The 14,644-nt window shown below is 49.2% G+C and overlaps 1 protein-coding gene across 7 annotated transcripts in view; it reads left to right on the plus strand.

Annotated features, from left to right (window-relative positions):
* Positions 1-14,644, plus strand: part of PTPRT (protein tyrosine phosphatase receptor type T) — a gene marked incomplete at its 5' end in the record, with an annotated part of 804,541 nt that overhangs the window by 754,576 nt on the left and 35,321 nt on the right. For all 7 annotated transcript variants that reach the window (XM_081150334.1, XM_081150335.1, XM_081150338.1 and 4 more), the window contains one exon: positions 10,715-10,791. In XM_081150334.1, the coding sequence (XP_081006460.1) occupies positions 10,715-10,791 (77 nt within the window). The remainder of the gene's footprint in view (positions 1-10,714; positions 10,792-14,644) is intronic.

A 14,644-nucleotide genomic window follows, 5' to 3' on the forward strand; every position in this document is an offset into this window, starting at 1 on the left:
CTTTCTCCAAAGTTGGGCAGGATGCTCTGTCCATGCACAAGGCAGTCTCCCCCTGGACCGTGAAATAGCCCAGCTCCTCCCCCTCCTACTAGGGTGTGTACTTCACACCTTTTCCTGAATCCCACAGGGAGTAGGCTGAGGTTGCCCACAGTAGTAATGGCCTTGAAAACGCACCTTTTCTGGGCTGCCTTCCCTTGGCTCTCTCCCTCGCCCCCTTTCCCCCTGGTGACCCCTCTCCTCTTATGTGAGCGATCGCATTGGAATCCTCATCTTACATCTACTTCTAGAGAAACCCAAACAGAGGCAGAGGGGATTCAAACACCCAATGACACCACCTGGATGGGCTTAAATAAACCTGAATCTCCCTTCTAGTGAAAGGGTCAATAATTCTGCAACCAATCAGGGCTGAAGCAGGTCTGTACTCAGGCCTGAGACAGTGGCAAGGTAACCAGTGGATCCTAATGCCTTTCAAGACATACGGGGGAACCAAGAAAGAAAAGAGAGGTCCTGGAATTGAAATGAGAAACGTGAAATAGAAACAGCCCCGAGGAACAGGAGGTGTTCCTGCCCTTGTAGGTGTCTCTCCCAAAGGCGAAGTCTGCCCTGGCTTGATAAATAGAAACATTCTTGGCACAAGAAGAAAACCAGGTGTGATCGGCATCTTAAGGAACCCGAAGAGGCTGGAGTTGATGACAAGGCCCAGGCCTGGGAAAACAGAAAGATTAGCAGGGAAGAGGAGGGGTAGGGCACTGCCTGCAAAGCAGACAAGGAAAGAGGAACCTCGGCCAAGCCCTTTCTTCCGAATGATTCTACTTAGGATTTAGTAATAGACGGTGGGGTTTCCAGGGACTGGAGCTGGAGAGGAAATGAAAGGGAGGGAAACGAATGGAGAAAGCAGAACAAAGGGCTGTTTGCTTTCAAGTAGCTCTGGGCAGGGACTGTGAACAGGAGGAAATTTCAAGAATACCAAAGCACTCCCCATGTGGAGGTTCTAGAGGGGCCTCCTGGGCCGGCCGGAGGAAATTACACCCAGGAGAGGAACAGGTCTCAGGGGTTGCAAATTTTACAAAATGAGGCTTCCCTTTGGGATCAGGGAGGGCCCCAGCAGGAAATAGATGGGACCCTCAAATAAGGGGATTTGAGAAGAATTTGATGAAGTGAGTCTTTATAAAGGTGTGAGCTAAGTGTGGGAAGACCACAGGAATAGTGCAGTCCCCTGGGGCTAAATGCCACCCCTCTGGCTACAGAGGGTTCAGTAGGGAGAGGTTACCAGGACCCAGAGAAACACTACTAAATGGTATCCATGTGACCCAACCACGGGAGCAGGAGTAAGTACCTTGATGGCATGCTCTTCCCTTCATCCAGTCTCCTGCCTCTGCCTTCCATTGGCTAAACCCAACCAGAAGCCAGGGGACAAGGGAATCTGTAGACTTAGTCCAGTGGTTCTCAAAGTGTGGTTCCCATCACCTGGGAACTTGTTGGAAATGCTCATTCTTGGGCCCCACCCAAACCTACTAAATCAAATCCTGGGGGTGAGGCCCAGCCATCTGTGTTTTTCAACGCTCTCCGGGCGACACTGATGCACTCTCACGTTTGAGAACCTCCGATCTTGTCCAGAGATCAGCCTCCTGGATTAGAGAACCAGGTGCCGGTATGTTCTCTGAGGCATCTTTCCTCCTAGTCTAAGATAAGCCCCAGGGCTCAGCTGTACTGGAGAATTGGACATGGGTCAGGCAGATCCAAAGCTAGTCCCAGTTCTGCCCTTTACCTCAATCATGACCTTCAACAAGGTCGCTTCGCCTCTCCGACCCTCAGTGTCTCATTGCTCAATGCAAAGAGGGCGAATGGAGATGAATGAATATTGAATCTGGTGCACAGACTTTAAACCTAGACAAGACTTATTCTAGGCTCTTTGAGTCCACAGGCGAGGAGCAATGGTTCAGAGATCTGGCCCCTGCCCAAGGCCACACAGGGCGGCTGTAGGACAGCCCCGACCAGAGCTTTGGGCTCCTGCTGCCTGGACACCACATGCTGCCTACCTAGGGTCCCTCTGCATCAAGGCACACTGTGCTCTTGGGGTGAGAGGGACAGGCTGAGGGCTCGACCTCAGAACAGGTGGCAGGCAGGGCCGAGGTCTTCAGAGAGGCTGTTCTCACTCCCGGGGAGGAACTCGGGTTCAAAACAAATCCAGGGGCTTTTTCTCACAGTAGACTTCTCTGCTGATTTCTGGGGAATCGAGCTGGGCTGACAAAACGGAGGCCTCGGTCAGTGCTCCATTTTTTGTTTGGTTGGTTGGTTTTTGTTTTGTTTGTTTTCTGCAATCTCTGAGGGTGGCCCTGGCCTGGGCCCTCCAGGTCCTGGTGCAGACGTCTCCAGTGCCTTTGTTTATCGGAGGACTTGCTCTGCCTGCTTGCAGGGCCGGCCAGGACTGCCAGGACATTCAGTGTCCCAGGATCAGCCCCAGCCGAGGACTGACGGGGACAGGTGTATAAGAACCCCAGCTCCCTCTCCCCTGAGGCTGAACACCCGGAGGCCCACCCTACACTATCTCCCAGAGCTCCCTGAAAGGCTTAAGCCCAGATGTCTTCACGGTAACTTGCTTGACGACGCGCCCTTATTGGATTCCTTCCTTTCTCCATCTCACCTCCCTCTCTCCCGGTGTTTCCTGGGTTCACCTCCCAAATCAAGTCCTTGCGCTCAAATCCTTGTCTCCAGTTCTGCTTCTGAAGGGATTCGAATCTGAAGGCTTCTCTTTCCTGAAAGTTTCCCTAGTGGGGTGTGGGCTGGGCAGCCCCTAAGGAGGAAGCGGTAAGTTCACCCGACGGCCCCGACCCTCTCAGCGCTGCCAGAGGTTCCCCTGCCCCGGCCCGCAGAGGGGAGCTGCTCATGCTCAGCCACCATGGAACTGTCAGAACAGGGAGGCGCACGAAGGTCCCCGTTTCCCTCTCCTCCCCAAGCCACCCTCTCTCCTGATAATGGCCATTCGATCAGGATTGAACGCGCAGGCCTGTCGCTTCACCAGGGTACCCGGGCAGTCTCGGCGGAGCCCCTGCCTCCTCCCATCCACACACGCAAGAGGGCGGCATTAACATTTCCAGTTCTTCTAGAAAATGACTTGCAGCTCCACAATTCATTGTAATGAGCCGAACCTCTTTTCTCTGAAAAATGGCACCTTTTCCTTAACCCCCCAGTGCCCAGAAGACAGGATAGAGAGAATCACGTGTCCAGGGGATAGGTAGTCTCTCCCGGCCCCTCCTCTCTGAAGTGATTCTCTCTTTAAGTGGATGTGACTTGGGAAAAGCGACTTATTGGGCTACGTTTGCGGGAGGGGGAAGGGAAGAGGGGTTGCGATGTTTTGAGAGGTAGAAGTGTGCGGAGGAAAGGGAGCCCGGTCCTGCGGGTGGGCATGGGACACAGCGGGCTGGGACAGTGTTGGAGTGAGAACTGGCCTGGAGGAGGTGTGGAGGCGGCGAGTCTTGGGAGGGGTGGGGACCCCGCACTCTACAAAGAAGCTTTCAACCTTATACCTTCCCCTGAGTTCTTAAACTTCTTGGAGCCTTAAGTTTCTCATCCATAAGACATGGTGATGATATAGACCCCCACAGGGTTACTTTGAGAATCTAATGGCATAGCATCCATAAGGCTTCTAGAATAGTACCTGGATCACCTTACACATTCCGCACAGGTAAATAAATCCCTGCACCTCACCATCTAACACAAGGTGGGTCTCTGGTCCTCATGGCCCAGTTCCAGTAAGAGCCTTTGGTCTTTCCCACGACAAATTGAAGTAAATTGTGAGGGCACCTCTGCGCTAAACAGCTGAACATTGGTCTGAACGTTCAAACCTAAGTGTGACCAGAATCTCCTGGAGGGCTTGGTAAAACACAGATGGCAGGGCCCTGCCTCAGAGCTTTGGATTCAGCGGGTCTGGACTGGGACTCAAGAATTTACATGTCTAACATGTTTCCAGACGTTGCTGATGCTCTTGGTCAGGGGACTATATTTTGAAAACCAAAATTGAATTTATACATTTGTGTTGATTTCTTGCAACACCCCAGGTGCTTTTATGGCTTCCTTCTTTTAATCCTTGCCGCAGTCTGCTGAGGTAGATACAATTTTGATGCTATAGTTGGGTAAACTGAGGCTCAGGGAAGGTAAGTAACTTGCTGCCGGTGATACGGTGGTATGTGTGTGTGACAGACCTCAGGTCTGCCTCCAGAGCCTACTTAGCCCTTCACCTCTCTCCTACTGGATGCAAGAATTGGCTGCCAATTTTGGGACAGAACAGGCTGGGTCTGCAGGTGGGTTAAGGAGTCTGCTGTGGAGAGAGGAAGAATTTGAACCCAGGATCCAGGCAGGTTCAGCCAGCCTTGTGTACGAGAAGGAGCCTGGGGCCCAGGTTAAAATGAACAGTATGGCTGTGAGCCAGGGGCCTGCCCCTCTCTCCTTCTCAGCCTTTCAGACACAAATATGAACTCATTTATTAAACAGATAATTATTGAGCATCTGCTATGCACCCCACACTGTAGAGTTCAGTAAATAGGATGCCCTTCCTTAAATAGGGTGTGGAGGAGAGCCACAGGTTAATCCGACAGTCACAAAAATACAGCTGCTCTAAGAGCTGGGAAGGAAAGTACAGGAAGCTATCAGAGTCTGGGGAGGAGAGATGACAGAAGACTCCCGGAGGAAGGAATATTGAGATGAGAACTGAAGAGTGAGATGTTGCCAGCCTTATGGGGTTGGGGTGTTCCTGTACATGTGCAAAGGCCCTGCGGTCAGAGCAGACATGCGTTTGAGCATCTGAAAGGCTACAGTTACCAGGTAGTGTGTGGGAAGCAGGGCACGAGGCTGCACTGGGAAGCAGATCCCACACCATCAGGGTGTGGTAGGGCTTTCTTCTCTGTCCCTGGCATCCTGGAGCTGGTTCATGCCAGCTTGCAAGAACGGACTGTTAAATTTCCAGGAATTTTGTGAGCTAGTGGATGCCGTGTTGGTAGCCTGAGGTCAGCCGCCGTGAGAGGGTGTCACAGAAATCAGCAGACGGTGCCAGTCAGGGCCTTTTGTTCTCCAGAGAGCTGTTTGTGAAACATTTGCCGACATACCACCGGCCTTTGTCCTGAAACTACAAGGAATAGATTCCAGAGGGATCTATTCCCCTGGGTTTGTTTCTGTTCCCCTGGGTTTGTGTTTGGGGTGCGGCCCTTTGGATCCCCCAGTCCTTGCAGTTATGTCTCGCCTCTATCAGCTGCCAGCTGCCGTCTCCTCCCCACGAGCCAGCTCTTGCCCATTTCCCTCCTCAACTGAGAGCCAGGCGGAGCCAGGCCCCTGCGGCTGCCCCTCGCCATCGAGGAGTTTGCTTCTCCTCTGTATGACTCTTCTCAGTTCTTCTTGTCTTGACTATCAAACAAGGAGTGCCAATTTAGCTGTTTCTCAGGCTTGCAAAATGTAGATGGAGCATAATGAATGTGCTGGGCGGCTTGTAAATTACCTTGTGTAAACTCCTTCACACCGCCCGCTGCCCCATCTCTCTCCCTGCGTGTGTGGATAAACACAATTTTTTATCCTTGTAATTATATAAAGTTAGGCGAGGAAGGGGACACAGAATAATATTAGCATCTCCCAGAAGGAATAAATAAACCATGAGGACACCGCTGCTCCTCGCAATGCCTTTCCTCGGACCTGCGGCTGAGTTCTGCCCTTTAGTGAGTGCACACACAGCTCCCTGCCTCTGCACAAGGGGCATTTACATGTGGGATGAAGGGCAAATGGGGACCGCCACGTCGCTAAGTCTCTGCCATCAGTGCACAACCTGCCTCACATCCAGCCAACAACCACCACCACTTATTAAGCACCTGCTGTGTACCCAGCACTGTCCTAACACTTTTTAGGGCAGTTTTAGATTTACAGAAAATCTGAGCAGAATGCAGAGTCCCCATACACCCCCGACCCTCTCCCATATCCAGTTTCCCTGTTATGAACACCTGATGTGATACATTTGTTACAATTGATGAACCAATATTGATCCATTATTACTAACTAAAGTTCATAGTTTGTAGAGTTCACTCTTTGTTTTATACAGTTCTTTGTTATTTACGGATGTTTGGTGACATGTATCCACCAGGACAGTATCATACAGAATAGTTTCACTGCCCTAAAATCTCCCTGTGCTCCATCTGTTCCTCCCTCCCTCCAAGTCCCTGGCAACCGCTGATCTTTTAATTGCCTTTTCAGAATGCCAGGGAGTTAGAATTACATACCGTGAAGCCTTTTCAGGGTGGCATTTTTCACTTAGCAGTATGCATTTAAGTTTCCTCCATGTCTTTTCATGGCTTGATGCCTCATTTCTTTATACCACTGAATAATATTCCATTGTATGGACATACCACAATTTGTTTATCCATTCACCCGTTGAAGGATATCTTGGTTTTGGCAGTTGTGAGTAAAGCTGCTATAAACATCCATGTGTGGGGTTTTGTGTGGACATAAGTTTTTAACTCCCTTGGGTAAATATCAGAGATAGCAATTGCTGGATCGTGTAAGAGTATGTTTAGTTTGAGAGGAAACTGTCTTCCAAAGTGGCTGTACCATTTTGCATTCCCACCAGCAATGAATGACAGTTCCTGTTGCTCCCCCTCCTCGCCAGCATTTGGTGTTGTCAGTGTCCTGGATTTTGGCCATTCTAGTAGGTGTGTAGAGGTGTCTCACTGTTTAATTTGCAGTTCCCTGATAAAACATGATGTTGAACATCCTTTCATTTGAATATTTGCCACCTGGATATCTTTTTTGGTGAGGTATCTGTTCAGAGATTTTGCTCATTTTCAATTGAGTTGTTTTCTTATTGTGAGTTTTAAGAGTATTTTTATATGTTGTGGCTACAAGTCTTTGATCAGATACGTCTTTTACAAATATTTTCTCTCAGTCTGTGGGTGGCTCGTCTTTTCATTCTCTTAACGTCCTTTCACTTTTCATGCCTGACTTTCCTCATATAACCCTCCCAACATTCTGTGAACTATATAGTATTGGCCCCATTTTGCTAAGGAACCCAAGGCTAAGGGAGATCAATTGACGTACTAAATGATGGAGCTAAGATTTGAACCCAGATCCAACCCTCATCTTCATACGTCACATCCTCAGTGTATCTTACTTGCCACAAGTTAGATCATGTAAGACTGAATCCCTAAAATAACCTTTCACAGCCTCAGAATGTAGAGTCTGAATTGGATGCCCTGCAGACCCCAGACCCCGGGGGATGGTTACCTGCATCAAAGTGCCTTAATATGGCCTGGAGAGCCCTCTGTAATCTAGCCCCGGCCACCTCTGTCTCCTCTCCCATCGCTAATCCCCTCACCCTCTACCTTTACAAGACAGGAAACTCTTCAGCTCCCAATGTGTGTGCTTTTTCAGGATCTCTGCCTTCACTCTTGTGGTTCCCTCTGATGGAAAGACATTCCTCATTGTCCACAGGTCAAACTTAATTCATTTTTAATTCCTCATTCCTATATCACTCCACAAAGCCCTATATTCTCTACTTTTAGACCTTGAAGTTTCACTTCAAAGCTCAGTCTGTCTCCCCCACAACATTGGCAAACTCCTTAAGCTTGAGTATCACTTTCATACACTTTCTTAGTCCCTTCGGCAAGCCTGCACATAGTAGGTGCTCAGTAAATGTGTTCTTAATAAATGAATGGAGATGGGATGCTGGCAAACACCATCAGCTGGTGGTTAGAGGCCCCTTTCATCTTTAAGGATCTTGAATGGGCCCTAGCTGGTGTGGCTCAGTGGTTAGAGTGTCAGCCTGAAGGCTGAAGTGTCACAGGTTGGATTTCCCGGTCAAGGGCACGCACTTGGGTTGCAGTTCGCTCCCAGACCCTGGTCAGGGTGCATGCAGGAGGCAACCAGTTGATGTGTCTCTCTCACATCGATCTTTCTCTCTTTCTCTCTCTTTCCCTCTCTCTTCCCCTCTCTCTTCCCCCCCTTCCATTCTCTCTGAAAAGCAATGTAAAAATATCCTCTGTGAAGATTAACAACAACAACAAAAAAGAGTATCGAACGAAATAAGTTTGTTTCCTTTTGTTTTCTTTTTAATAATTTTGGCTTTCAGATTTTAAGTTCCATCGTATATTAAAGAAAATTACCTTTCAACATTTTACACCAGAATCTCTGTTCTCAGTGCAATGGACCCCTGGAGCATAACTCGATAAATAAAGGAGATTTTTGAATCGATAAGTCATTAGTGAGACCAATGAGTGAAAACACAATATGCATTTTCACTTTTTTAAGGCTTACAGTTTTTGTAACCTCTGGTAACAAAGCTTAACAGCCGGCGCTCAGAATAAGATGCGGGGCCCTATCCAACCCCTGCTGGGTGGGAGGTCCCCCAGGGGTTCCACTCTCTGGGTTGGGACCAACCATTTGCATGGACTCCAGGAGTGAGACCTGTGAGATGAGAGAAGTCCAGCACATCGTGGACAGAACCAGGGTCCAGAGTCAGACAGACCTGAGAGAGTCTCAGCCCTGCTACTTACAGGCTGTATAACAAGGGAAACCTGCTTAACATCTCTGAGCCCCAGTTTCTTCATCTGTGAAATGGGGAGAATCATAACACTCTATCATTTTGGTATTATTATAATAATCTATCAAGTTATTTGGGGGAATAAATAACGAGGTAAGATCATGTGTGTAAAGTCTCTGGTACCTATCCTGAACTCCATAAAGGTTAGCTTCCGATTCCTTCACACCCCACTCCCCCACCCACCCAAAGGGATGGCTCAGACTTCCCACCTACTCCCTCAGTGCCTTCCCCTGGAACTCTTCCCCGTGATGAGCTAGGCATCCAGCGCATCTCAGTGTCTAGCACTCTGCCTGGCACATGGCAGATGCTGAATGAATAATTCTTGAATTAATTAGTTGGTGAATTAATGGATACGGGGTGGTATGCTGTCCAGTCCTGGACCTGTTTGTTCATCCTGGGGCCTATTCCTTGCCTTCCCCTGCTCACCTTTTGCTCATGGGGAACCGATCCCTGCAGGTTGCATTTCTCAGTCTCTCATCAGCTGGCTTCGGTCTGGCTTTGGCCAAAGACATGCACCGGTGGGAGATTGGAAGGTGGGAGAAGGGGAGAGGCAGGGGTATTTCTCCCCCCTCTGTCCCAATCTCAGGCTCCTCCTTTTCTCCAGCTTTCACCAAAGAAGCCCACTGCAGCTCCAGTTCCCACAGGTGGCCCCAGCCCTGAGCCCTGGTACCTCCGGCTCCTCCCTCTGTCCCACCGTCCCTTGGGAGGCCGTGTCTAAGGAGACACAGTGCTTCTCTTTCTCAATTCATTCTCTGTTTGGTTTCTCAACTCGTCCATCACCAAGGTAACCACTTCTCTGTCATTAATTCCTTGCGCTGTGGACACTTGAAGTGATTTCTAGTATCCACTTAGACCCCCCTTTGGAAGCTTGAATGTCTGGACCCTGCTCTTCCAAGTTGCCCCATCCGCTGCTGATGGCCAGCCAGTCCTTGTGAGCCTGTTTCCTCATTTATGACAAGGGCTAACGGCATCCTGCTTCTCTCCCAGCATCCCTGTGAGTCCCATGTGGTCATCCATTCATACATTCACCTGTGAGTACCTGCCACATGCGGAGGTGCAGAGGACAGAACAGGAAACAAAGCAGTCAGTGTCCCTGTCCTCAGGGGGTTCGTTAGTAATAGTAACTGCTTATAAACTGCAAAGTACTGTGTAAGTCTAACAGAATTCGCTGACCTGACCTTGGCCCCTATGGACCCTTGAGGATGCTCAAAGCTCTGCAGCCCACTTGCTTGGAGCCCCAGCCCTGTCCTAGAGTAAGGTGGACTGTCCAGAGCCATGCAGTGGCGTGTGCACAGTGACCTGGGCAGCAAGCTGAGCCCCTCCTCCCAACCAGACCCAACCAGGGCCTTCCGATTGCCTGTGTCTTTTTATGTATCAGAGCTCACTTTAGTTAATTGTAAAAGATTTGCCTGATTCTTCTGCGGTACTTGTTTTTTTTAATGGTTTTTATTTGGTGTTATTTGAAGTCAGCGTGCCATCGACCAAAGCCTGCAAATCTTGTTTATGCCTAGATTGTGTTAGGAATGGTGTTCTCTGTAACACGGTTTTCAGTTATTGATGACCTCTTTTATAATGATTTAGTCGGCTCCGCATGAATGATAGTATTGATAGCAATATGTGGCCGACAATCTATTTGCAAACCTCCAAGAGGCAAAAGAAAAGCAATTTGTGCCCATGTGGAAAATAGGTAGATTTGCTGCTTTTAAGCAAGCATGAAAATGAAGCATATTAATCCCGATCCAAAGTCTCGCTTCCCGGGAGTTTTCATGTTGTCTCTCTCAAATTGTCCTGATTCCATCCCCATTTTAATGACAAAATCATGAAGACTCACGCAGGTAGGTAATGCCAAAGCCAGAATCAGGAGGGCAGGTGAGGAAAAGAGAAAATACAGGTCCTGTTTAAGGCATAGTAATCTCCCCGGGCCTCAGCTTCCTTATCTGTAAATGGGGACAATAACTGAGGGCAGTGCTGGAGAGTTCAGTGAGGGGGTTTGTGCAAAAGTCACATGATGCTAAATGTGCAGTAATTAATAAATGTGGCTCTAACGGAGGGCAGGGCTGGCTCCTCACCAGACTGTGTCTTATCACCCATCCCTTTGTTCTCTCTCTCTCTCTCTTTCCCTCCCCCCCCCCCCCCCCGTAGACGACCACTCCCGAGTAAGGCTGCTGGTGCTGGATGGAGACCCGCACTCCGACTACATCAACGCCAACTACATTGATGTGAGTGTCTTCATGGGGCTGGGCAGCCAGGGGCTGGGGTTGACTACAGTAGCCTCAAAATCTGTGGCTGTCCCCTGACTCTCCCACAGAAGGTGGCCTTCCCAGAACATGTCCATGGCTCCCCTGATTTGTGTAATTAGCATCACCCAAGTTAATGATCCATCTAAAGCTGCCTATAATGACTCAGTCGGCCCTGCTTGAATGACAGTACTCAGGCAGGCTGGAGTGGCCTGCTCTGTAGGGCCCCAGAACAACTGCCAGCTCTGTTCCCCTGCTGATTCATCTGTATATGTGTCTGTCTACCCATTCATTCATTCATTTGAAGGTACAGCCATTTAGACAAGAAGAATTTTAAAGTGCCTACTGTGTGCTGGAGGCTACAAGAACCATAAAGCTTAAAATGCCATAGTCCTACCCTCTAAAACCTTAGCAGGAAGATAAGCTGTGCCCATCAGTAATTCCAGAACAAACTAGAAAGTGGTTAAGAGACATAAGTTCAGATAAAATGCTATAGCGGTTCAAAGATGGTGCGGAAATTGCTTCTTCCATCAGGAATGCAAAATGTGACGTGAACCAAAGCTTCAAGCACAGGTAGACTTGAAAACCAAAGAGAGGGAAGATGGGCCTCTGGTTGGAGAGGACGGTATAGTCGAGATGTAGCAGCTGGGAGCAAAGACAGGCCCCAGCTCAGTGTGAGGGGAGCAGAGACTGCGTGATGGGAATAGTGGAAGGTAAGTTTGGAGCTAGATCATTGGTGCCTTGTGATCAAACTTAAGAAGTAGGACTTGATCCTGTGGACAAGAGAAAGCTATGGAGAGGTTTGAACAAGGTGGTGACCAGTTCAGAGCTGAGCTTCGGGCTGACTGATCTATTTCCAGGGGTGAGAGAGATCAGAGGGAGGAGAGTCTGGGATTAGGACACCGAGTTAGGAAAGGGGGCACTTCTGTATTCCAGACACTATTGAGGAAGGGACTAAATACAAGAGGGGTCAAGACAGGCACCCATGGGAGTGGGAAACTTTGCAGAGGGGGAGCACGGCCTCGGGGCCAGGTGGACATCTCAGGGGGACTGATTCAAGCCAGGCTTCTCAGGACCTCAGCGGGGAGGTCCTTGACGAATGGCTCAGAGACCCAGGGCCTTGACGAATGGCTCAGAGACCCACCTTGGTTCCTCAAACTCCCATGTGCTTCATAGATCAGCTATAAAACGCAGTGGCATGCTCTGGAATTTCCCATCATCTGGGCTGAACCGGAGGATTTGTCAGTTCAGCAAACATGAGCCTGTGCTGGTCATTTGCCTGTTTGCCCTTAGACCTGTTCCTTGTGCTTCCCCGTGCTGTGTGTCTGTGTCTGTGTGTATGAGTGTACGTGTGTTGTGTGAGTGTGGATGTGTCCGTGTGTGTGTCTGTGTGTGATTGTATATGTGAATGAGTGTGTGTGTGTATATGAATGTGTGAGTGTGTATGTATATGTATGTGTGTATATGTGTATCTGTGTGTGTCTGTGCCTATGTGTGTATCTGTGTTTGTGATGTGTGAGTGTGTGTGTGTCTGTGCATTAGTATTCCTTTCACAGACACTGAGCAGATCCTGCAGTGTACTGGAAATACAGACCTTAAAAGGGACTCAAGCCTGATGAGGGAGTCAGATTAGGAAAAAAAGCCTTACAGAGCCCAGCCTGTAGAGGCATAAAGGAAAATCAGAGCCTCGAGGTGGAGGTGGGGTGGTCAGTGGGGAGGCCTTCCTGGAGGAGGTGGCACAGTGCTGCCTTAGCGAGTAAAAGTCAGCTAGGAAAGAAAAGTTGACAGCAACCTAAGAATTATTCATCACCTCTTGTACATCAGCATTACCTTAACTAGTACCACAACCTCACAAAGTAATTTCCAGGTGAGTAAACTGACGCTTTCCAGGTCATGTAACTTATCCAGGATCACAGTGCTAGGACTTGAGGGAGGAGGGAGCAGGAGTCTGAGTCAGGGGTGCCTTCCCCACCATGCCCTACAGGTTTAATAATAACAGTAAAGCAATAACAAGAGCCAATGGTGCTAAATGAGTCATTCTTGAGTCCTCATATGATGGGTGGTTTTAAATGAGTCAGTTTATCAAGACCTCTCAATAGCCCTCTAAGGTAGGCAGTCACCCCCATTTTCCAGATAGAAAAGCCAAGATTGCAAAGCTTGTCTAAGGCAATGCAGCTGGTCAGCGGCAGGACCAGGCAAGGAACCTGACCCGAATGACTCCCAGTTCAGGGTTCTTCCTACTGCCCCTCCTGCATGTGCTGAACTAGACTGAGTCAGTTCCTTCCATTTCCCCTTGACCTCTGCAGTTTGAGTGAATGTGGTAGCCTTGAGGGCCACGGCCCATGTGGGGTCTCTTGGCCTGAGTTGCAATACCTGGCATTTGTCATCTGAGTGGTAACCTCTAGCAAAATTCACTTTTCTAGATAAACAATCCAAAGTTGAGTGAGTATCTGACTGCATGCTTTGGTGTTTTATAGGCAACAAATGAAATTTCTGTAAATGCAAGTGAATCTCTGCCGCATCAATGCTAATAACACTAATAGCTAATAACTAATAATGCTAATAACACCACCTATTTAACAGCCAGGAGTTAAGGTTTGCCTTGCTAAAGGTCACACAGCTAGAATCCAGTTCTCTGCCCACCTAGGACACACCACAGCCTTCTCCCTCGCTCTGTAACAAGCAGATTTTACAGGCTGGCCAGACAGCCTCTGCTGGATGCTGTCTTAACACATGATACTGGGTTCGGTGCTGGGTCCCTGTGGTTAAAGCCAAGGGCTCACAAGCCCAAAGTCATGAATTCAGTCATTGTAGGGCCTGTTGAACCTGGGCAGTTCTGTTTACTACCCTTACGCTCTTGTGTAAGTTATTTACTTATTCTGATATCTGTAATATGGGATAATATTGCCACCCCACAAGAACGTGATAACTGATGTAAGTTGTCTATCTGTCTGGGTCCCATCGAGAAACAGAGGCTCACTCAGAGGGATTAACCCAGGAGAGGTTAATAAGGGTGGAACAGGACTGAGGGGAACTAGCAGGGTGGGGTACAGTGTCCCCAGGACTAGCAACAGCAGAGAGCTCTGGGCCTAGAGAGGGAGAGAGCAGCTGTGAGGAGAGAGCCCCCTGCTAGCAGCGGCCACATTTCATGGTCCAGGCCACCCCGTGGTGACCAGATAGGAGAGCACTGAAACAACACCCGCCCAAGCTCCCCATGCCTCTGAGCTCCTCATCTGCTCCCCACTGACCCAACCCAGCTCAGACGGGAAGGCATGGAAGCGATGGTGCGGATACAGGTCAGCCTCCCGCGGCGCCGAGCAGAGCATACAAGGGAAGAGAGGGGCAATGGGGGACAGAGAAGACACCAAGCACAGGCGCCTCCCAGCCCAGTGTTACCAACACATGCCAGAGGGCGGGAGAATCCCAGTAATTGTAAGCCTACTGTATAAGCCAGCAAAGTTAAAAAACCTGGGGCTTCTCTGGGTGCACCTGGCAAGTCAATACTCTAGACAGCTGTCTAATCTTCACCCCTCGGTCCTGGCCTCCACACCAACCTAATCCTCCCAGCTCTCCAAAGAGCTCACTGGCCACGCTAGAATCGTTTATCCACAATTGGACCCTGACAGTCCATTAGAATGACTCCATTTGGACAATGAGTTGAATGGGGCCGGCCCTTTCTGTGCCTCCAGAGGCCATGGCTCTGCTACCGTCTGAGCCATCCCTCTGGCGGGGTTGTTTGTGCGCCTGAGAACGTATTGGGCACTTGAATCTGTTCTAAATTACCAGTCTGGAAATAAACATCGTATGTGGGTCCCAGTAAGTAACAGATGCATGA

Source organism: Miniopterus schreibersii, assembly GCF_964146895.1.
Source record: "Miniopterus schreibersii genome assembly, chromosome: 10".
Lineage (NCBI taxonomy): Eukaryota > Metazoa > Chordata > Mammalia > Chiroptera > Miniopteridae > Miniopterus > Miniopterus schreibersii.